Source organism: Epinephelus lanceolatus, chromosome 10 (assembly GCF_041903045.1).
Source record: "Epinephelus lanceolatus isolate andai-2023 chromosome 10, ASM4190304v1, whole genome shotgun sequence".
In the NCBI taxonomy this organism is placed as follows: Eukaryota; Metazoa; Chordata; class Actinopteri; order Perciformes; family Serranidae; genus Epinephelus; species Epinephelus lanceolatus.
Genome location: NC_135743.1, coordinates 16,382,410 through 16,404,890, shown reverse-complemented (window position 1 = coordinate 16,404,890; position 22,481 = coordinate 16,382,410). Strand labels below are relative to the sequence as shown.

The 22,481-nt window shown below is 40.5% G+C and overlaps 2 protein-coding genes across 11 annotated transcripts in view; one reads left to right on the top strand and one right to left on the bottom strand.

The window, feature by feature from the left end:
* Window positions 1-4,213: 4,213 nt before the first annotated feature.
* On the top strand, window positions 4,214-11,573 carry flot1b (flotillin 1b). Its single transcript, XM_033641478.1, has 13 exons — window positions 4,214-4,350; window positions 5,040-5,090; window positions 5,563-5,638; window positions 5,953-6,043; window positions 6,620-6,763; window positions 6,916-7,035; window positions 7,406-7,501; window positions 7,646-7,798; window positions 8,979-9,160; window positions 9,251-9,296; window positions 9,418-9,555; window positions 9,775-9,939; window positions 10,032-11,573. Exons 2-13 carry the CDS (start codon window positions 5,048-5,050, stop codon window positions 10,056-10,058), a joined length of 1,281 nt encoding a protein of 426 aa, XP_033497369.1. The 5' UTR covers window positions 4,214-4,350; window positions 5,040-5,047; the 3' UTR covers window positions 10,059-11,573.
* A 4,918-nt stretch (window positions 11,574-16,491) lies between these two features.
* The window catches only part of ddr1 (discoidin domain receptor tyrosine kinase 1), a 51,036-nt gene continuing 45,046 nt past the window's right edge, over window positions 16,492-22,481 (bottom strand). For all 10 annotated transcript variants that reach the window (XM_033640711.2, XM_078171677.1, XM_033640713.2 and 7 more), the window contains 6 exons: window positions 21,370-21,665; window positions 21,156-21,283; window positions 20,130-20,327; window positions 19,746-20,013; window positions 18,961-19,110; window positions 16,492-17,685 (listed from right to left, as the gene is read on the bottom strand). In XM_033640711.2, the coding sequence (XP_033496602.2) occupies window positions 17,545-17,685; window positions 18,961-19,110; window positions 19,746-20,013; window positions 20,130-20,327; window positions 21,156-21,283; window positions 21,370-21,665 (1,181 nt within the window). In that variant the 3' untranslated portion in view covers window positions 16,492-17,544. The remainder of the gene's footprint in view (window positions 17,686-18,960; window positions 19,111-19,745; window positions 20,014-20,129; window positions 20,328-21,155; window positions 21,284-21,369; window positions 21,666-22,481) is intronic.

Here is a 22,481-nt window from a genome sequence, read left to right as displayed (position 1 = left end):
TCTTGCCTGTGCCCATTAAACTGTACAGCTCTTCCTTCAGAATGTCGGACACTCTGAGTCAGCAGATCAGCACTTGGACTGAATTCATCTATCTGTATTTATAATTCATAATTATCTATTATGTTTTTACTGTGCAATGGTGACTTAAAGGTAGTTATTCCTTGCAACACTGCCTTTACTGCGCAATCCTGTGCAATAGTTGGTGCAATAATTCGACTGATGCAATATTCATCAGTATACCAATTTATTTTCAGCAACAGCTGTACATATTCCTTATGCTTATTCTTATTGTTATTCTAGTTTTTATTCTATTAATATATATATTGCAGTGAACGTTATAGCATAATACATTTTATACTTCTGAATGTAACATCCTAGTTTATACAGTGTGACGTAGCACAGTGCACATAATTGTATATTTTTACACACTTACAGTCAAAGTACTAGTGTTAAACATTGTATCATAATGCACTTTTTATTTTATTTTATTTTATTTTATTAATAAGTATTTCTGATTCTGATTATGAGTTAGATTATTACTGATGCCATGTAGCTACGTTTCTGTGTTTAGCTGACTGTGTGATTCAAATAAACCAAATATGTAACAAAAGGAATGTGTTTTAAAATATTAAAGTTCAGAATAAAACCTCGGGAAGTAAGTTCACTCATCCTTGACTCAAAAACATGGACAAAAAGGAGGACATTTTTTTGCTTCAGGGATCTCCACACCTCAGGCAAAGAGTCCAGGCTTTATGCTTGACGTCTGGTCAGAGTCGACAGGATGGGTGAGCCAGGCCCCTGATCCCAGCTCTGTCCATTTCTATGATATAATCAGATTAGAGGTTTAACACTGGATTGCAGAGTATGAACTAAACTCTGCTGCTGGGGGATTTTTATTCATATGAAACAGTCTGGTTCAAAAAATTCTTGATATTATATTTTGTTAGAATTACTTCGACTAAATATATATTTTATTCAACAGAATTTGTTTTACTTACAGAAGCAATCATAGCTGTGAATCTAAATGCAAGTTTCCATTGCAAAGGTGCACATTATAACTGTCATATCTAAACACATAACACATGTTGGTGTGCACCTACTTCAGCCATCATTCCAGTACGGTCATTCGTCATGTAGAGCAGTACTGATGAGATAAAGTAAATAGGTAAACATTGATGGTGACAGTTAAAATGTCATCTCTGACAGTCATTTTCTAAATCACAGTATAAACCTAATAATCTATTTTCCAGTAGTGCAATCATGTGTTGTGTGTGGTGTGTTCTCTGTCTGCTAAATGCTGCATCCTCCATTTTAAATCAGACATTCGATGCACAAGTAAGCAGTAAAATATATTATGTAAGGATGCAGATTTAATCACGGTTACAGGCTGTGCTGAGACAGCTGGCAACTGATGCCTTGAGCAATGCAAAGGGACCAAGGTCAGTAAAAAACAACATTTTTAAATCATCTCAAACAGCTTGAATAATATGTTTCAGACCTCAATATAAATGTAATAGTTACTGTAAACACTCAGTGGCCACTTTATCTGGTACACTTATACAATCTAATGCAATGCAATACAAAAGTATTGCCTTAATTTCTACCTTCATGAAATTTATAATGTAGTGTTTTTGTTGACATTGTTGAAAATGTGAAAATTCAATCATATGTTTATCACTAAAGTCATATTTTAAGGTGGTGCCGTATTGGACTACATTATATAGAGCGGTGTTTCTAACTTTTTTGTTCTTTGTACTTACATATGTAAGGGGGCAAACTATTAGAAACACCTCTGGATATAGTGCAGTTAAGTGCAAAATCCTCACTAACCTAACTAGGACTACCAGTCTGTTCTGGCTTTAGCAGTTTGGTGACCTCTGAAAGCTGCTAGACATCCTCCCAGATCCATTTTTTTCATGTGTTTATAATTTGTGTATAATGTATGTCATATGTTTGTCTATGCTGTAACTTTATTATGTTGGTTATTCTATACACATAACATCTATTGCAAGTCTGTCCATACAGGGAGAGGGGTCCCTCCTCAGTTGTTCTTTCCCTGTTAAAGGTTTTTTGGGGAGGCATTAATCCAAAGTGAGGGCTGAAGGACAGAGGGTGCCATCTGCTATATAGGTTTTCAAATACTCTTGAGGTAAATTTGCGATTCGTGATACTGGGCTATATAAGTAAAACTGACTCAACTTGAGCCCAGTGATAAAATATATGATTGAATGGATGACTGTAAAGAACCCTGAACATTATAGGCATCATAATAGTAGATTTTATGGTAGATCAGCTACATTTTATACAGATGGATGGATATCTATCTATCTATCTATCTATCTATCTATCTATCTATCTATCTATCTATCTATCTCTATGTGTGTATTAATATGGGCCTCTACCAAGAGGTTGTTATATCACTTCATAGATTGTTACTATTACAGTACTTTTGAAAAAACATTTCAGGAATGGTGAAAAGTCATACTGATCTAATTTTTCATATATGTAAAGGAATAAACAATAAACATATCATATGAACAACTGTGACTATTCATATTATTTTTATGTCATAAAAATGGTAAATGTATTATCTTTGCATCACTGAATGACAATGGCTTTAGAAATGGCGGTGGCATGACAGTAAAAAAAATCATACTTATATAATGTATATATATATATATATATATATATATATATATATATATATATATATATATGTATAATAACATTAAATGTGTCATATTAACAACAATAAATGATTAATTTATTTTTAACCACATTAGCACATTATTAAGTTACATAAATCTGTCCAGTAAGACCTCTGAAACTATTATATGTCAAAAAAAATATGCCTACCTTAAAAAATCCCACCACACAGAGCCCTCATGTCTGTAGTGACTTTTTTTTTATTGCTAACTACTGTAGGAGATGAACTGAAAAGGCACACCATTTCAATACACTGCAACATTTACATTTTTTTTTTTATCATAACACACATATTTACATGCACATTCATACCTACACATACACAGTGTATGGTTAAGCTACAGTTAGCTTCCCATTTAAGGCTTTAATGGACGATGGGACAAAAGAGTTTTGGAAGTGGTCAAGCCTGCACTGGGGGACTCTAAAGCATCTGCATGAGGGCTGAAGTTGGTACTCATGATGGAGGACATGGGTGGGGTCTGAGTTAATCTTCTGGGCCTGTCTGATAATGGTTTGCTCACAGTAAACTCGAGTGTGGCATACTGCATGAGCCTGGTAATCTGGGCCTTCAGTTGTACACTGAGGTTGCCAAACCAGGCTGAAGTGTCATATCGCAGGAGCAGGAGCAGGAGCAACACTTTCTAGTTGACTCCAAAGACCCTCAGCCTGCGAAGGAAGTGTAGGCAGTGTTGGACGCCTAGTGCAAACCTTACCTACCTGAAAACTCCATGTTAGCTTATGGTTGATATGTATGCCCAGGTATATCCTTGTGAGACCCTGCGTCCTCCTACAGGGACATCAAATTTTTGGTTTCCTGCACCTTATACTTCATTCTGCTTAACTTACACCTGCTGTCCTCATCTGTGGACACTTTTTTGTCCCATCTGGTGATAATAAGAGCACAACACACTAATCCATGTTAAAACAAGATGGCAGCCATCTCTGCCAAGTCAGTCTGCAGCCGATCATGACACAGAAGTGGACAAAACCTGATCAGATTTTATGGTTGAAACTTGTTTATTCATGATCCACAATGTCTGCAGTTTGACATGCAACAACTTTGATCAATTTTAGCAACAGTAACAAGCTAAGACGCTGTTAATTAGGAAGTACTCATTTGAGGACATTGGGAATTTATCATCAGCTTGTTGAAGGACACTGGGACTTTATTATCTTTGACGATGTTTAGTTTTTTCATAGGTCCTACTAATCCCACATAGCTAGGAGAAATTAAAAACACATACCAAACAAAAGATCAAGTCTCACGAGGATATAATTTGGTCATGGATAACCACAGGTGAATGGTTTCCACGTGTTTGGTGACTGGCTGCCAATATTTAAAGAGCCCAATATGTAAAACCTTGTCTTATTTAACCTGATGTCACAAATCACCTGACTTCACCTTAATAAAACAGTTGATAAATAAAGCGCAGTGCAGATGCAGTTCTCACCTTTGACCACTAGATGGCGACAACAAGACGTCATTGTTGTAGTGAGGATGGGCGTGGTCACTGCGCACCTCCCCCTCTCCACGGACATTTTTGCCATTCCAGTTGACGGGAAACGGCTCGCTGCTTGACCATAGCAACAGAAATCTGACCTATTCTGAAAAAAGGATTGTTTTTTTGTATTGACCGCATATCGGTAAGTTAAACGGAACGGTAAAATCGGTAACATAATTTAGTTGGCGCTAATAGCTGAACTGTTTTCCTCTGCCGTAGTGACGTCCTCGAAGCTAACCCGATTATTCCGCTGTCTTATATCAGCTAGCTAACGTTAACATACGAGCTAGCTGCCCTTGCAGACCGTTAACGTCATTCGGTTTTACACGTAAAGTACAGTATGCCCGACCTTATTCTTGTAGCACTGAGGTGTTTTTGCTGCACTATTATCTGACAGTACATTACTGGTTAAAGGGAACAGGAGTACCCTGTGTTGGGGTTGTTAGGAGGGGGAGGAACAGTATGTTTCTCTGTGAAAGTGTGTAAATGAGACTGTAGCATGAATGATTGACATGGACATGTGTCAGCTGTAGCCTTTTAATACCATACTCTATATTGTCTATTGTATCCAAAAAAAACATCGATCCAATATCAAAATCTTGAGCTCAGTATACGTAAATGATAGTCTCATTTTATAATGGCGTCATCAATTTAATCCACACAGAAAATGCAGCTATAAACCTGTGATTCATGGAGCAGCTTTGTAGTTTCAGATATCTAATTAACTCAAATGCATCACAGTGATGTCCAAGAAAACAGGATGCTGTCGTTTTCCTGGCTAGCTGTGTCAGTGTTCATATTTTGACAAGGTCTTCTTCCCCTTCAAAACAGGAATCAAGATGTTTTACACGTGTGGACCCAATGAAGCCATGGTGGTGTCTGGTAAGATATTTGCTTCATTTATTTTGTCTATGCTTGTAAGGGTGTTTCCTCACAGTGGGACAGTATATGTAGAAACAATAGGTAATGAAACACTTTCACCGACATGAAGTATTATGTTTTTATAAAGTTCCAGGAAGTCATTGTACTATGAATGTGTCATTATAATCCTGTAGTAAACTAGTGTGTTTACAGTGGACCAGTAATCTTGTATCATGTAATTTAACCATCACACGTCTTGTGATAAGATGATATTGAGCAACACTAGACAGTTGGTCTGCGGTAAACTAGGAAATTTCCAGCTTGCAACAGGCTGAATAGGTTCAAGCTATCATGAGTTAATTGCATTACTCATGTTGCTGTACTACAGAGTTACGAGTTGAACTCTGTCCTAGACACAGTTCATCTGCGAATAACTAGCTGTATGTTACTGAATGGCAGTGCAATGTTTATGTTTCATGTTTTTTCCCTTAAGGCTTTGGCCGGTCTCCTCCTCTAATGATTGCTGGAGGACGAGTGTTTGTCTTCCCATGTATTCAGCAGATCCAGAGGTAATCTTAGTTTAAGTCTCTTGTTTTCTTTTCTGTTTTAAATACAGCATAGCTGCTGGATTTCATGCATTGGTCAACAAACACAGGAAATAAATGTTTATAGAGGAAGCATGTGCTCTGGATACATTTCCTAAATGATGTATTCATTGTTGTGCTGCATGTCATTAGCAGCGTGGAGCAGTGGTTTTTGTGGATGATAATTGATTTAAATTCCTCTGCCTCTCGTTTGCTGTCTTTTCACTCTCGCTCTTTGTTATTACATCTAATCCATCCACATCTCTACCCTTCCCTTTTTTTGCCCTGTTTTTTTCCAGAATCACACTCAATACTCTGACTCTAAATGTGAAGAGTGACAAAGTCTACACTCGTCATGGTGTCCCTATCTCTGTCACTGGCATTGCGCAGGTATGTTTTGAAAAATGGATGACTGAAATACAATTAGGCTTCAGTCAAATGGAGTTAAAAGCTGTGCATGTTTCCACACAAAAATAAACATTAGCTTGCATAGACGTCAAAAGGCAGGGAAAATGATCAGCTGTTATTTAAAAGCAATACCTTTTTATAGAAATCGTCTGTTGTGCATGCAGGCCTGAGGCTTTCCGTATGACTTACTAATAAAGGATTTACATTTTTAAATGTGATGTATGTATAAGTAAATGGAAACAACCAACAACTGACTTTCATGCAGGTATTTTTGCTAAAGCACAAGACTCATCAGTACTATATATAAATCCACAGCATCAACATTCAATTTAGTTTGACGGGTTATTTACTGTAAACAAGGGAGAGGAAGATAGCACTTAAAAAATGTCCCAGGCTGGACAGAGAAGGTCAATGGGACACCCCCACAGGGCAAAAATTGAGTGAGTCATTAGTTATATGTACAGGAAGTTGCATGATATTGAAGTGCAATATACAAATGAGTTAACATCTGCCTGTGAACCCTAACCTTTCACATTTTCTTTTCCTGTCTTTCTCCAGGTGAAGATCCAGGGCCAGAACAAAGAGATGCTGGCCACAGCCTGTCAAATGTTTATGGGCAAGTCTGAGGGTGAGATTGCCCAGATTGCTCTGGAAACACTGGAGGGACACCAGAGAGCCATCATCGCCCATTTGACTGTGGAGGTTTGTGTACTGACCTTATCAAATAACTCTGCTTGACATTTTCCGCCCATAAAAGATTGTTCAGAGGCTTTATGTTTATTATTCACCACTGAGTGAATGCTCATGTAAAACCAAGAATACTTATCTGTTGTTATATTTGTCTTTGTTTACAGGAGATCTACCAGGATCGTAAGAAGTTCTCCGAGCAGGTCTTTAAGGTGGCCTCCTCTGACCTGGTCAACATGGGGATTGGTGTCGTCAGCTACACACTCAAAGATGTTCATGATGATCAGGTATTTCATATCTGTTGGTGTATTTTCTGCCAGTGCGAATGAAAAAAATCTGATGATGAAAACACCCACATTAATAACTGGAGCAGCAGGAGTCTGAATGCTGCTGTGAGCCTGAAACTTTTCCTATGAAAGCTTTCAGTCCCGAATGATTTCATCTGCTATAGCAATGCACTTAAGCGCTTGATATTGACTCGCTGTCTCTGACTCAACAGAACCCCAGCTGCTCCTTACATTAGTGATCAATTAGGTCTAAGTGCCTCAGTGGTAACCACTCCATATCTTGTTTGTGTTTGCCTAATGCACTACCTTCTCTTTTACTGCTCGAGCTGTGTTGTCTCACAGTTGACCGTCACTGTTTCCTCCTCTCCAGGACTACCTTCACTCCCTGGGTAAAGCCAGAACGGCCCAGGTGCAGAAGGATGCCAGGATTGGAGAGGCTCAGTACAAACGAGATGCTGTCATGAGGGTAAAATCATCTTCTTTCTTTAGTCTTTATCCCTGTCATTCTGCCTATTTGCTCATAGGAACCATCTGAAAATGACAATAATACATTGTTTGAAGAGATAAACCGACATTTCTTGGTTTCTGTCCTGCTGCATTGTCTATACAGGAGGCCCACGCAATGCAGGAGAAGGTTTCAGCTCAGTACAAGAATGAGATTGAGATGGCAAAAGCTCAGAGAGACTATGAGCTGAAAAAGGCAGCCTATGATGTTGAGGTCAACACCAAGAAGGCCGAGTCAGAAATGGCCTATCAGCTTCAGGTACAGTCATCTGTTCACGGTCTGATCTCCTTATTTTCTGTCTCATATATAATGTCACAGTGTCGGGTGTTCATATAAAACGTGGTCAAAGTTTGAAATAATGAGATAAACGTAGGTAAAAAATAATCCTTGTGAGCAAAAACTTGAAGCTTCAGACTGTTCTGAACACTCGGTTTTTCAACATTTTTTTTCTATGTTGGAGACAAGCTGATTAATTTTTTATGTGGTCATCTGCTCCAGGCACGTTACTGCAACGGTTTACATTACATACAACACTGCATGTAGCTGAATGCGAGCATCAGGGACAGTGTTCTTACTTTGTACCTGATTTCTGATCATATTCCTGCTGGAACGTGTCTCTTTGTTAAGATTTTGGTCTGGAAGCATTATTGGTGATTTTTGAAGGTAGAAAAGTTGTAGTGATAGTGCAGAGGTTGAGAGTGGATATGAAAGACCTGGATACACTGACCAATAAGAGCAGACAGGGCTTTTCAGAAGAGGGGGGGGGGCTAAACTCACTGTATGCAACAATCAGTATAGCAGCAAACCACTATTTGATTAGTAAAGGCATAGTGGAATAATGGCGACCTAAGCAGAGAATGAAGTCACACTCACTCTGTGTGTTGTAATCAGAGCTTCTCTGTTCATTATTGTGGTGGCCAGACTGTTCGTATGTGCGTGCTAGTAAATGTGTGTATCCCACTGGCTAGCTAATTGCAACCACTGCACTGCGCTCATACAAAGGTTATCACTGTCCTGATTAGCACTGTTTATGGAATTAGCACCGTTAGCTGCCAGCTCAGCCACCTCCATGTTGTGTTTGAGACAGAGGAGGAGTACAGGTGTTCCAGCACAGATAGTATAAGGAAAGTAAAGAGTTTGTTTGGAACAACAAACCGTGTTAACATGTTCAAGTAGAGACCCCAACTATAAGGATTCATCTGAAAATGAGCACAATATATCTCCTGTAGGTTTGCTGAGTTTTTGTTATGCTGGTGAAATATTGGCTGGTCAGTCTCTTCAGCCTGCACGGACCTTGTGCACAGATTTTATCAGGCTTGCTGGTCAAGCTTGAACCAACAGAGCCAAAGCAGATTGCAGATGATAACCTGATCACATTTCAGGAATGGAAGGCTGACTGGTGTTTGAATTCCCTTTTATTCTTTTCTTCCTTCATCAGGTGGCCAAAACCAAGCAGCGCATTGAGGAGGAGAAGATGCAGGTTCAGGTGGTTGAGAGGACTCAGCAGATTATGCTGCAGGAGCAGGAGATCGTCCGTAAGGAGAAGGAGCTGGAGGCCAAGGTCAAGAAGCCTGCAGAGGCAGAGAGATACAAACTGGAGAGGCTGGCTGAGGCTCAGCGGTGAGTGCTACAGACATAATACTGCTTTCTTGTACAGTACTGATGAGAGTTGATAAAATGCAATTTGCAATCTCGTTTCCGTCCTGACAGCCTGCAGCTCATCATGGAGGCTGAGGCAGAGGCAGAGTCCATCAGGGTGAGCCTTGTTGCACGTTTTCCATTTCCACTTTCCCCTCCCTGTCTGTTCACTGTATCACAATTACCAAACATTATTACATCCAGGAAAATAATGTACGTGTGTGTCTGTGTGTCTGTAGATCAAGGGCGAGGCAGAGGCTTTTGCTGTGGAAGCTAAGGGCCGCGCTGAGGCAGAGCAGATGACAAAGAAAGCAGAGGCCTTCCAGCAGTACAAGGAGGGAGCCATGGTGGACATGCTGCTGGAGAAACTGCCACTGGTCAGTCTCATGGATGAATGGATATATAAAGATAAATGTTAGAGCTGTGTGATGAAACGCCATGTGGTTGTAGAGCCTCACCAATCTCGAGTTTCCTATATAAAGCCTTATATTTGTCTGTCTCTCCACATTTTATAGTCATAAGATGTCAAAATGTCTCCTTTTCCTCTCCTTCACCCTGTTAAACCCTTAGCTCCTGTGTTCTTTGTTGTCTCGCAGATGGCAGAGGAGATCAGCAAGCCACTGACGGCGGCTCAGAAGATCACCATGGTGTCCAGCGGCGGCTCAGAGGTGGGAGCAGCCAAACTTACAGGAGAGGTGCTAGATATCATGACCAGGCTGCCTGCCACCGTGGAGAAACTCACTGGAGTCAACATCTCCCAGGTAAGCTGCAGCATGTGTGCAATGGACTGACATAAGACACAACGGCCGGTGCAGGTGGAAGATATCTCAAGTGTCTCTCATTGACTTTGCAGGTTGGGATGCCCACTCTTGTGCGTTAAGAAGAGAGGGAGGGTCGAAGTAACCAGGAGAGGTGTCGCCGATATTCAAGCTAGGAGCTCCACATCTCCTCCTTGTGCCTATAACCACTGTAATGACTCTGCAGCACCATAGTCTTGTCTCTGTGCATGCATGTTTCACTTGTGCGTGTCTTTTTACAGTTCCTCCTTCATTGTGGTTCTTTCACTGTCCCCGATCCAAGCTGTCGTGCTTTGTGCTGTGAGTGACAGCAAAAGCAGCTGTGAGGGGTTTAATTGTTGATGAAGCTGATTTTTCTTTTTTACCAGGAGACAAAAGCTTCCAGATAGGAATTCCTTTTACCGTCTTAGTTGTTTTATACTTGACCTAAAGTATGCAAGTTTTTACTTTTTTACCTTGACTGCAGTCAGCCTCATTTTCTCTGTGTGGGGACTTGGTCTATCAGCTGATATAATTGTTTCACTTTTTAATGTCAGAAATGTTTTTATTTTTTATTTTTTTTTGTGCCTTTCACTCCATGAAGCGGTGCAGAGCTCACTATCACAGCATCGCTACAGTCCTGAGTGTGGGCGTATCGTTACTGTCGTACTTTAATACTATTTACTTATCACAGCCTCGCTTCATGATTATTTGATCTCTGTCCACTAGTCCATAATAAAGAGACAGCTGTGGTGATGACAGTTTACTCCATGTCTCTTTTGTAATAACCGAGTTAAGTTGCAGGGCCCAAAATCATATCAGTGGAAGATTTTCTGTGTCTCAGACTGAAGGGGAAGGATGTGGTCGATGGGAATGAGTTGAAGGGATTTCCTGTTGAAAGCAATGAAAGTATGTTGCGGTGATTTAAACAACACTGACATTTGACTTTGCTGCAGTGTGTTCAAGAGTCTTTTGTATGTCGAGAGTAAAAAAAGGACCATCACTAACTAACTAAATAACCTGCCTGCTGCTTTGGTGTATTTTGCTGCCTGGAGTTTAAACTGATATACGGGAGATAGTATGTTTTTGTAGTCTCTTTGTTTAGTGTACTGATTTCCATGAAAATGTGATGCTGGGTGTTACAGATTTTAACAGATTTCGCATATGGGAAGGTGTTGCTCAGCTCAGCACTTGTGATCCTTTTTTCAGACTCTTCTCTAACAGCCAAAAGTTTTCCAGCTGCCAAGCCTTATGCATTTTGTTATCGCCAAGTGCCTGGTCAGAACTCCTCAGTGGTCAAGTCAAGTTGACTTCTTTACTTAGGCCTATTACACTTCTCTGTCAGGGAACTTTTCCTCATATCCAACTGATGCTAAGCCATTGGCCGTCATTAGTGAAGGTCTTAGATGAAAGCCAAATCAGTTTCTACTTGTGTTTGTTCTCGTGACTAATCTTTTACTTTCCTTTCAAAGATGTGTTGTTGCATGTCTGTACTTTAAGTTGACATAAGTAGTTATTACATAGCTTTGAAGTTCTATACAAGTTAAATATCTGAGATTTATCTGTAGTGAAATGTTGTAAGATGATGTAGACAATAAAATATGGTTTAATCACTGAAACCTTTCGCTGTCTGTTTTATTCATAATCAAAGTACTTAATTGAAATGGTTGAAGTTTGATTTAAGACCACGTGGAGCAGTCTAGAAATTAACTGGTCAGCAACTGTATTAATATTCCAATAATCATTAGGGGTGTAACTCACAAGTTTCATCACAATGCGATATGTACATTCTTCTCTATGAATCTCTACAATTTTTGGTGATATCATGAAGTCTGCCACAATAGGTTTCCATTGTGGATATGAGACAATATCAGTAAATATGCTCATTGTGTTTTTGTTGGCTGCTTGCCATTATCTGCCTCAAACTAGACCACTAGCAGTATTTGAATGTTAAGGAATAAGCTGTGCTTTGACGGAAATGGTGACACAGAAGTGCCAAGGGAATTTCAAAATGAAAAGCATGTATCTTAGTTGACGATACATATCTATGTTTTCTGTAACGGGTGTGACTGAACCCAAATGCAGCACTCAGTGACAGTTGGTAATGACCTTTATTCATGCACAAAATAAACAGAAGCTTGAGCTGACCAAGACATTAAGGTGATAGTTCATTCTTTGGGCCAAGAGCCAACACACAGTCTCTGGGTTCAGGGAAAGAGGGAACATTCACTCTGAAACGTCGTAGCAGGAAAGCACCACACAGCCAGACGGAAACCAGAGACATAGAGGCAGAAGGCTGGTGAGTTTACCGGGAAACAGAAGGGTCAGAGGCAGGCAGGGTCGGTAACCGGGACTCAAGCTGAGACTGAATGCTGGACAGTCCTGCATAGTCAAAGAACAATGTGGCAAAGAGTGTGTGTGCTGGAGAGGCTTTTATACCAGGCTGATTGGCTGATGAGCTGCAGCTGTGGAGGCAGGTGAGAGGCGTTGTCTTGATGAGGGGGCTGTGGGTGGCTTGCAGGGTGCAGGTGAATGGAAATTTACCAGGAGCAGGTGAGAGAGGGAAGCAGACTGTGACATTTTCAATTTGCATGTAGGATATCAGATCATTGATCACTGTGTCGATATCTCAATCCAAATCAATGCATAATTACACCCCTAATACTCATTAAAGAAGATTTGCTGCTTTTCAATGTATTATGTTGTGTTCAAAATCTTTGTGAGACCAGGAGTGGGTGGAGAAATGTTCCTGTCAATGCACAGTGGGTGAGTATAAAGAAGGGGAAGTTAAATTACAAAGGCTATGTGTGCTCTGTGCAAATCCTTTGTTGGTGACAATGCTGCCACACCACTAGACCGTATGTACAGACCCTTAGTCAGAGGCCATGCTGCCACACCACTCCTGATTTAATGTGTGTATCTGACATTCCAACAGATCTTGATAGGCCTATTGATTTTGAGCTGTGTGATATACTTACCTGTGAGATCAATTCCAACTCAGTAGGTAATGCAAGAGGAGAAAATGGTTGTATATTTTTCAGTGTCGTATTTACTTCTGTTTTCTTTTTAGGTAGGATCCTGACGAAGGCTTTCGGATTCCCTCTTTAGAAAGCGGATACATTAAAGCAACAGTCAGATGTAGCAGGATTTAGTGGCATCTAGTGATGAGGACTGCAGATTGCAATCAGCTGAAACTTCTATCTTTTAAATTCCCTCCTTCCTTGTTTATTGTTCAGGAGGTTTTTATTGGGAGCCTAGTTATCCACAGAGGTCTCTTCCTCTCCGAAACAAATGGACCAGGTTATTAAATCAGTAAAAACGCAGAATAAGGCAGTTTCACGTTACAAATCAGTGATTCTCTAATGCTGTTCAGCATGTTGGAGATGGGCTGCTAGCCCGGTTTTCCGTTCTGGGCTACTGTAGAAACATGGCGATGCAACATTGCAGACTTTATGGACGAGGACCTGCTCACTACGTACAAATAAACTGCTCATTCTAAGGTAACAGAAATTGTTTTTTCAGGTTATTCACAACTGAAAACATACATATGATATATAATTCCTGCCAGTATACCCCCCCACACTGTACCTTTAATAGAGTAAACTTATGTACTTTTTATTTATTATACTTGGTTATAGTATGCATGGTAATGTATTGATCTATGTTTGTATACTGTACAGAGAAATTCATCCATTCACCTGCCCTCCACTGTCATTTAATGATTAAATGGCTCTTGGATCCTTTTTTGTACACACCAGCTGGAAGCTCTATAGTCCATTCAACCTTATACTCCCTCATCAGGCAGTATAGTCCTTTTTCCACATTGTGAATTGAACATCTTTGCACAGTTGGTCAGACAAATCAAGCAATTTGAGCTTGGAAATAATGAATGGCATCTTTTTAAACTACTCATTTTTTATCGAACAAAATCCATCCATAGTTGAAATTATCATTCATCGCAGCCCGACAGTACATCTTGAGTTATTTGAAAAGGTTAACTTTATTAAAACATCTACAAAAATAGACAACGATGAATTACAATGGCATCAAGGTAGCAAGCGTTCTACAGAGATACAGAAGACCCCAAATGTAACAAAGAGTTTTCCATATATTAGTAAAGGAAATTACAATTCTGTCCTTAAAATATGTACATACTATTATGCTCAACTTCAAAGACACAAAAGGACAAAATCAGACATCGAGAAGTGTCGAAGTACATACAGTATATATAAAAATATGGGTTTAGTTGAACTACAGTGTATCAAAAATGATTCAAATGGCACAACCATTCACAATCAGTAAACATGTTATTACTTGATGATCTTGATGAGGACTGATTTACAGTGCTATACAATCAGTAAGGTAGAGACAGCATTGATTCTACCGTGGTCAGCTTAATGTACTAACATGGGATAATGCAGAGGTTGATGTTGACATTCACACTAAAATGAGGACTCCCAGAATTTCCTATTTGGGTAAAACCTTAAGGGGTAATTTTGGTATCTTTCCACGTGGACCCAATTTTCCTGTGTTTTGTGTCTAAGTAACTAATGGGAACAATAATTTTTTTGAAATTGGTCCAGTTGTAAGTGAGACAGATGCAGCGGTGAAACAGACTGCATTATAACTACTTAGGACGTTTGTGCACTGTCAGTGAATGTCCACTAAAAGTGTTTGTTTTTGGCACAGACAGGCTCTGATTATTATTTTAAGTGTCTGAAACATTATGGAAATGATCCCAAAGGAGATGGACCTTTTTTGCTAAAGAGAAGGATCCTTTTTGTTTAATCAGAATCAGCCTCAAAATCATTATCGCCAAGGCCACCAGACTCCATTTAAATTAAAAACAAAAGTCCCATTTCCACCCAAAATGTTCAGTATGGTACCTTTGTAACCAAAAGTAACCCTTCAGACATGGTACCTAGACCCTAGTGTTTCCACTGCAAACAGTACCTTTAAATGTGGGTGGGGCTGTTGTCACTCACTGCTCCGTCCAGCACTCACAGTATTTCTTCCTTTATTTGTCTGCACCTCGTTTATTGTCCGCACAACGGGGTAGAATATATGCAGTTCACATAATCTTGTTGAAATTAGTATATATCTTTAAACGCCTGTAGATCCACTCATTACTGAAAGTGTATGTCATCCAAGAGACATAACAAAAACTAAAGTAATGGTCAAAATTGTCACATTGAAATTTAAGGTGTGTTGATGGTCTCTACTGTATGAACAGCGGTTACATGAGCCTCAAAACCAGCCACAACTCAGCCCTGAGCAGAGTGACTGTCCGCTTTTGACCAATCAACAGTCTGCAGTGTTCACAGCTCCACCTTTTAGTACCAGATCTGTGTGCTAGGTACCCCAACAGAGGGGGGACCAAAAATGGGACAGTGCGGAACAGTTCCATTGGTACTATCCACAACTTTTCACAGTGGAAACGGAAAAAAAAGCATACCGAACTAAACTGTACTGCTCAGTGGACACAGGGCTTAATTTTACCATGCATAGAGTCAGCATATTTTCACATTTAACTAGGTGAATCAAGGGTTTATTTCAACCTAACCAGGACTATGAATAAAGTGTGTTTTAAAATGACAGAATTACTGTTTATTTAAATGGAGTCTGGTGGGTTTGGTGATAGTGTTTTCGAGGCTGTTTCTGGTTAAGCAAAAATGATTTAACTCTTTAACAAAAAGGATGTCCTTTGTAGGGATCCTTTCGCCGCCTGTTAATTGAAAAAACAAGCACTTTAGTCGACCTAAATAGATGGTGCACAAATGCCCTTAGTGGTCACTTAATACAGAACCAGTTTCAAAATTGTTGTTCCCATTAGTCACTCAGACTCAAAAACATGATATAATAGGCTCCAGGTTGGAAAAAACTCAATTACCCTTTAACTGTGTGTTTTTAGAGTACAGTAATGCAATTAGATGAGCAAAGATTGATTATTCGATGAGTAAACATGTCTTGACACACCGAACAAAAGGTTGTTATATAATTAAAATGAGATGAACTGATGGTGCCATTCCATTTTTTAGATAATATTTTACATCTCATGGTTGGCAATGCCTTGTGGGGGAGGATTTAACAAGGCAGACAGACTGTCCTGAATTTTTATCTCCCTTGGCAAATAACTGAAATCACTACAAGTGATAAGAATCCACATCAACAGGAATCATATCAGGCCCCCTCACAGAGAAGAGTTTCATCAGGGCCGGGGATATGCATGGAGGATTTAAAGTGCAGCTGGTTGTGGAATTTTACGTCTATCCTTTGTGTCTGGGTTGCAGCCAGATACAAAAGAAATTGCCAAAACACCTGAGCAGGCGCATCTGAAGATGTCCCGTCCACTGCTCCGGCTGGCAGCATTGTCTCTCTGCTTGGAAAAGCTGTTCCAGTTTGTGGGTCGCCTATCGCCGGCAGCAGCAGATCCTCCTCTTCTGTGCCTGTTTCCTCAGGTTTGAGAAGTCCATTTGGCACCAGGGACACAGCTCCTCTCTCTGTGGCTCTACGATGGGGTTCAAAAACTGCTTGGGCTTTTCAACTACAATGGGGTGGGCGGTGATTGAGAGCTAACTTGATGCATTGCATAAAGGGGGCTGCTCTTGTCTGGTCCACATCATTTACCATTAGTCCTTTGAATTACAGCTATGGACGTGGGTCACCGTGTACGGTTTTGGGGTTGAGACAGAGGACTGCTGAGGGGTCGGCAAACATGGTGAGATCACTCATGTTCTAGACAGCTATCAGCCATGTCTGAATCTTTTCATAGACTTTTACAGAGCTATCATTTTTTGTCTTAGATGGGCAAAAGGGGCTGAAGTGTGGAGTAATCATACTGCATTAGACTAACGTGTACAGTAGCCTATACATACATACTTTTTTCCTTATCCGCTGTGAGGGTCCAAAGGACAGAGGGATGTTGTATGCTGTAAAGCCCTGTGAGGCAAATTGTGATTTGTGATATTGGGCTTTATAAATAAAATTGATTGATTGATTGATATAAATACTAAGACAATCCCTGTGTGTGCACTTTCATGTTTGACCCATAGGTGTGCTGTCTAGAGAAGTTTGTGTGTCCTATGCACCATCACCTGTAACCCTAAATGTAGCATTCAACAACATGGATAACTAAAAGTAATGAAACTTAATAACCGTTCATTTGCCAGCTTCCTAGTTTGGAGTATTTTCTGTCATTAAGCCTCTGCAGCTTCCTGTGTCATTAACTCCACGGCACTTAATCACCAGTCACACAAACCCTCCTTGTCTGTTAAAGTAACTGAGAAGAGAGAAAGTTCCTATGCAGACTGCACCCACCACCTGTGAAATGTAGCTCAGACTGTTAGCTGTCTAAAGCTGGAGTTGGATTTGGGATCGGGGGTCTGATGTGGAAATAAACCGAACCAGCGGTGTCTCAGCCCCAGCCACCCAAAAAAGTACAAATATCAAAGTGAGCAACCCACTCTCTTTTCTCATCTGCCTCTCCTGTGCAGCACCTCCACCACACATTCCCACCGTAGCATTGCTGCATAAACGTACAAAACGTTTCCCCTCTTTAACGCTGCCTTTGTCGTGGTGCTGTTTCTCTCTTTACACCATGTTCATGGCATCCTCAGTAAGAAAGGAGTGGATGTCGGCAAAGGACGGGCGGAGCTTGCAGTCTCTGTTCCAGCAGCTCAACATAAGCTCGTAGAGACCCTGAGGACACACAGCTGGCCTGCTCAAATACACCTGCAAGAGGGAGAGAGCAAGAGACCATTTTATTAGGGAGACCTTTTTAAATACATTTTTTTTGTGTGATAAAGCCTACCAGGTTTAAACTATGAAATGAATAATTATTTTATCATACAAGACTATCACTAATTTCACTTCTTGTTGGTGAAACACGGTTTGTTTCCTGCAGATTAACATGGGACAGTTCACCCTAAAATCAGTCATACATATTCTTTCCCTTGCTTGTAGCACTATCTATTAATCTAGACTGTTTTGGTGTGAGTTGCTGAGTGTTGGAGAGATCATTCTGCCTTCTCTCCAGTATAATGGAACTAGATGGCACTCAGCTTGTGGTGGTTAAAGTGCCAAAAACCCTTTTGAAAAACTCAGCAGCAATATCTCTTTCCAGAAATCATGACACAGTTCCTCATTTAATCCACAGACCTTGTTGTGAGCAGCTTCATGGAGGAATTATCTTATTTCCACTTTTGAAACTACAACTGCTAACTATATCACTGCGCAGAGGGAAGTGTGCATCTACTTCTAGCTCACCTGGCACCAATGAGCTAGCTAATGTTACAGCTCAGCCGAGGAGGACGCCATAACGTCTACATCTCATGAGCACGAGCCTCTCGTCCATGAGTAGATGCATGCTTCCATGGGCGCAGTGATACAGTTGGCAGGTGTAGTTAGCTGGAAATAAATAGCTTCTCCGTGACACTGCTCACAACAAGGTCTGTACATTATCCTGAGTAACCAGGTCATGATTTCTGGAAAGAGACATTTCTGCTGTGTTTTTCAAATGTATTTTTCGGAATTTGAGCGCCACAAACTGGGTGTCATCTAGTTCCATTATACTGGAAAGAAGGCAGACACCTCTATGAATGATATCACACACTCAGCTACTATGATAACACTCAGCTACTCACACCAAAACATCTAGATTAATAAATAACACTTCAGGTAAAAAAAAAAATTACATATTTTTGATTTGGGTTGAACTGTCTCTTTAAGAATTATGATTTCAACATTTGTCATATTCCACTAAATGCTCAGATGAATAAGAGGTGTGGCCCAAAGACCAGCCACTAGAGATCCTCTGAGATCATAAACCTCTAAACAGTTAATGATGAGTTTGTTCTCTGTTGTTTGTGGCATTTATTACATTATGAGCTTAATATGAAAACAGATCAGAAAATTGAAGGACAGCTTTTATCAGTAGGAACAGAGTATGTGTAAGTATCTGAATAAACTACTGAGCAAGGACTGAGAATCAAAGACTCTGTTTTGTACCTGTCTGCCCTGGTCTCTGAAGAACTCCCCAGCATTGTCAATGACTTGCTCATCTGTGAGGTTGGAGTATGGCTGCTCCTGACAAACGCTCAGCATCTCCCACAGAGTGACCCCAAATGCCCACACATCGCTGGCCGTAGTGAACTTACCCTGAGAGCAAACAATCACACAGACAGACACTGTCATTTTCAATATCATAATATCCATCAGTATGAAAATTATTATCCAGATGATTGTCATAGGAGGACAAATTGTTTTAAGGATGACACATTTACTGAATTGCTTTTACACATGAGAATCATTATTGGAATTTACAGATTTTCAGATTTTTTTTTTTTTTTATCCCAGTGTGCATTTATCTCCACTTGTTTTCTGTCTTTATATTTGTGTCAACTTTTTTCAAAGGAGCAGAAGGAGTTCATGCTGTGAAACTAAAATTAGACTAAAATTAGTATTTCCTGCTACACGGACTACTTAAGTTTACAGTAAACAAGCTCCTGTTGTTGCATATACAGAAATGTTTTGGTAATACAAATTGAAAAAGGGGAAAGAAATCATAAGCTTTTGATTATGCAGCAGATTCCCTTTTATTTTGGGTAATGAAATGGAATTAGGTATAATTGATTTTTTTATCCAAATTTGACTTGTTTCTGTAGGACTTTACTACTCCTAGAATTTTTTTTTAAATACCACCCCGCCAGTATTGTCAATGTAAATCAGCATAACTGATTAACAATATAATCTATAGTATAGCAACCATCACACACACACTTCTGTCCTCTCACCATGAGTATACACTCCCAGGCCATCCAGCGTATTGGCAGCACAGCTCTGCCCTGGATCCTGTAGTAATCTCCAGCATACAAGTTCCTGCTCATGCCAAAGTCAGCTATCTTGATGTGACGCTCACCGCCCCGGTCCTCTCCGCACTCACCCCTCTCACCCCCAACCAGACAGTTACGTGTGGCCAGGTCCCGGTGCACAAAGTTGAGGGAGGAGAGGAACTTCATTCCCGATGCAATCTGGCTGGCCATGGAGATGAGAGCAGGGTAACTGAGGTGGGAGAAAAGTTGACACATGTAGGGAATGATAAATACATCAATTATAGCTTTAGATTCTTTTTATACCTGTGCACATGTGCAATGTGTGTGTGCACACGTCTGGCTAACCTGATGGTCGGGGTGTTGTGTGAAGGCCCTGTCTTATCCAGAAGCACTCGGTGAGACAGATACTGATTCAAGTCTCCACATTCCATGTACTCAGTGACCATACAGAGAGGATCACTGCTCACACACACTCCCAGCAGACGGATTATGTTTGGATCCTTCAGGCGAGACAGGATCTTCACCTCTTTCAGGAAGTCGTTCCTACCATGATAAAAAGGATGGGTAAAATATATCAGAGGGATGAAGAGATATCACACAGGAAGGACAAAGAGTCAAACATGCTGATTTTAGGTCGAATGTAAAAGTAAATCTCCAAAATCAACATCCCCAGCGTGCAGCTCCAGGTGGCTTTCTACACTGATTTGTTCTGCTGGTCAATATGTTTGTGTTGCTCCAGCTCTCACTAACCTCCCATAAAAAACCTGTGGACAGCCCCTCTCAGCACGAACGCTCAACAAGATAGGAGCTGTACCTGCCCCAGAGCCAAAAGGGCAAAGAGCCAAAGTAAACAAGCAGTTGGTGAAAAGAGTCAAACATCCACAAAACCTCAGAGGTCCAGATATTTTTTCCTTAAGAGCTGAAGGAATGATTCACGGCTAAAATGTGAGAAAATATTTGGACTTGTATTTGACAGGTGGATTACCAACACATTGTATGGCACGGCTGAGTGCTCTGGATTTGTTTGGAAATTCACATTCTGCCCTCTGGAGGTCAAATGTCATATGGAAAGTCAAATTTCAGCAGAAAGATTTTACAGCCTAGTCTAAAACAAATATGTGTTACATGGTACATTCCTCAAAAAATAATCCTAGACTTCTTCTCCAGGAGGTCAACCAGAGTTTCTGACAACAATTTCTGGGCTACACCTCTAGATACACCCTGAAACTGCAGAAATTTAATAGCTGGTGGAAATGCTGCAGTTCACTGAACACATATGTTAGGGGGCGAAGAGGAGATAAGCTGTAAAAGTGGAAAGAAAAACTGTGAACCACACTGGAGCCGAGCCCGGCTGTGTATGAAGTTACAGACCTGGCATTCTTGGAGGCGTCTGGGCGCAGGATCTTCACTGCTACCAGAAGAGGGCGACCTTTTCTCACATTGAAGGGGAACTCCAAGTTGGGAAGGTCCTGAGGGTTTTCAATTTCACACAGGTGCACCTTTCACCAAATAAACACAGACATTATTAAAGCACAATTACCCCTCCCTCCACCCACACACACACATTTTTCAGGTCAGCTCTCACCTCTCCAAACTGTCCTTCTCCCAGCTTCTCCTTGAAGATGAGACACTGGCGCGGCAGCTCTGGCAGCGGGGCGGCGTCAGCACCGGGGCTTGAGGAGGCCAAGGCGGGCACGGCGTAGGTGTTGTTACCGCTGACTCCCTGTAGGCTCACAATGTCTGCTTCAGCGTAATGAGGAACGCTGGGAGGCAGTGGGGGGGACACAGGAGGAGACAGGGAGGGGTACGGAGGGGAGCCAGGGTAGGGAGGAGGCTCCTCCTGAGTCAGGGGGAAACCCTTCTCCATGTCCAAACCACAGGCTGAAGAGAGGAGGAAGAGACAGACAGGGTGGATGAAATGGAGAGATTAGAAGAACTGTGTCATTAAAAACAACTTTGTTTTGCTTTATGACGTCTGTAAGTGAAAGAGTCACATGCTATCACAAGTCCAGACAGCTAGTTATGAAGGGATAGTTTGGATTTGAGGGGAGTCTCATTGGATGGTAAAAAAAAAACCTCTTTGTGCAACGCTTTTGAAAAACTAAACTTCACAAAGTTCTGTGCAGAACAGAAGCTTCAAACAGAAATAATAAACCTAACACAATAAAACACATGATGATAAAAACAGGCGAAGAGTTAAAGAGATATATATAAAAATAGATTCTGAAACAATAAAAAATATGACAAAAGTTACTGCTGTCTTTACTAGATAGTTAAACCTTGGCTACAACACATGCTGAGGATCTGCCTCGCAGTGCCTAAAATTACTCCTTCTCCTGCTTAATTCCTGGACGTCTATTAGATCATGTAGCAGGTATCAGAATCAGAAAAATATAATTAAACTTCTTGAGATGGATGAGTGAAACTTTTTTCAAGAGTCAGTCTCCCTGAGACATTGTATGAATCTTTTCTATCTACATTTAAACTAATTTAGAATCTACCGCTGTACTTACAGATGAAATTTAAAGTTTTAATTTAACAAAGGTGTAACAACTTAACATTCAACACAATCAGCTTCCACGAAGCTCTGACAGCACACATAAGTCAAAGACTTGTGGGGAGTGTGGCTGAATACTAAGTTGTTACACCTTTGTTAAAATGATAATGAAGATGATGATGATGATGATGAGAAACTTT

What these genes read in the sequence shown, in the direction of transcription:
- flot1b (XM_033641478.1), top strand. Translation starts at nt 5,048, where the DNA reads ATGTTTTACACGTGTGGACCCAATGAAGCCATGGTGGTGTCTG. An exon ending in AAGATGTTCATGATGATCAG is followed by an intron (nt 7,036 to 7,405) that starts GTATTTCATATC and finishes CCTCCTCTCCAG; the next exon opens with GACTACCTTCACTCCCTGGG. An exon ending in AGGCTGGCTGAGGCTCAGCG is followed by an intron (nt 9,161 to 9,250) that starts GTGAGTGCTACA and finishes CCGTCCTGACAG; the next exon opens with CCTGCAGCTCATCATGGAGG.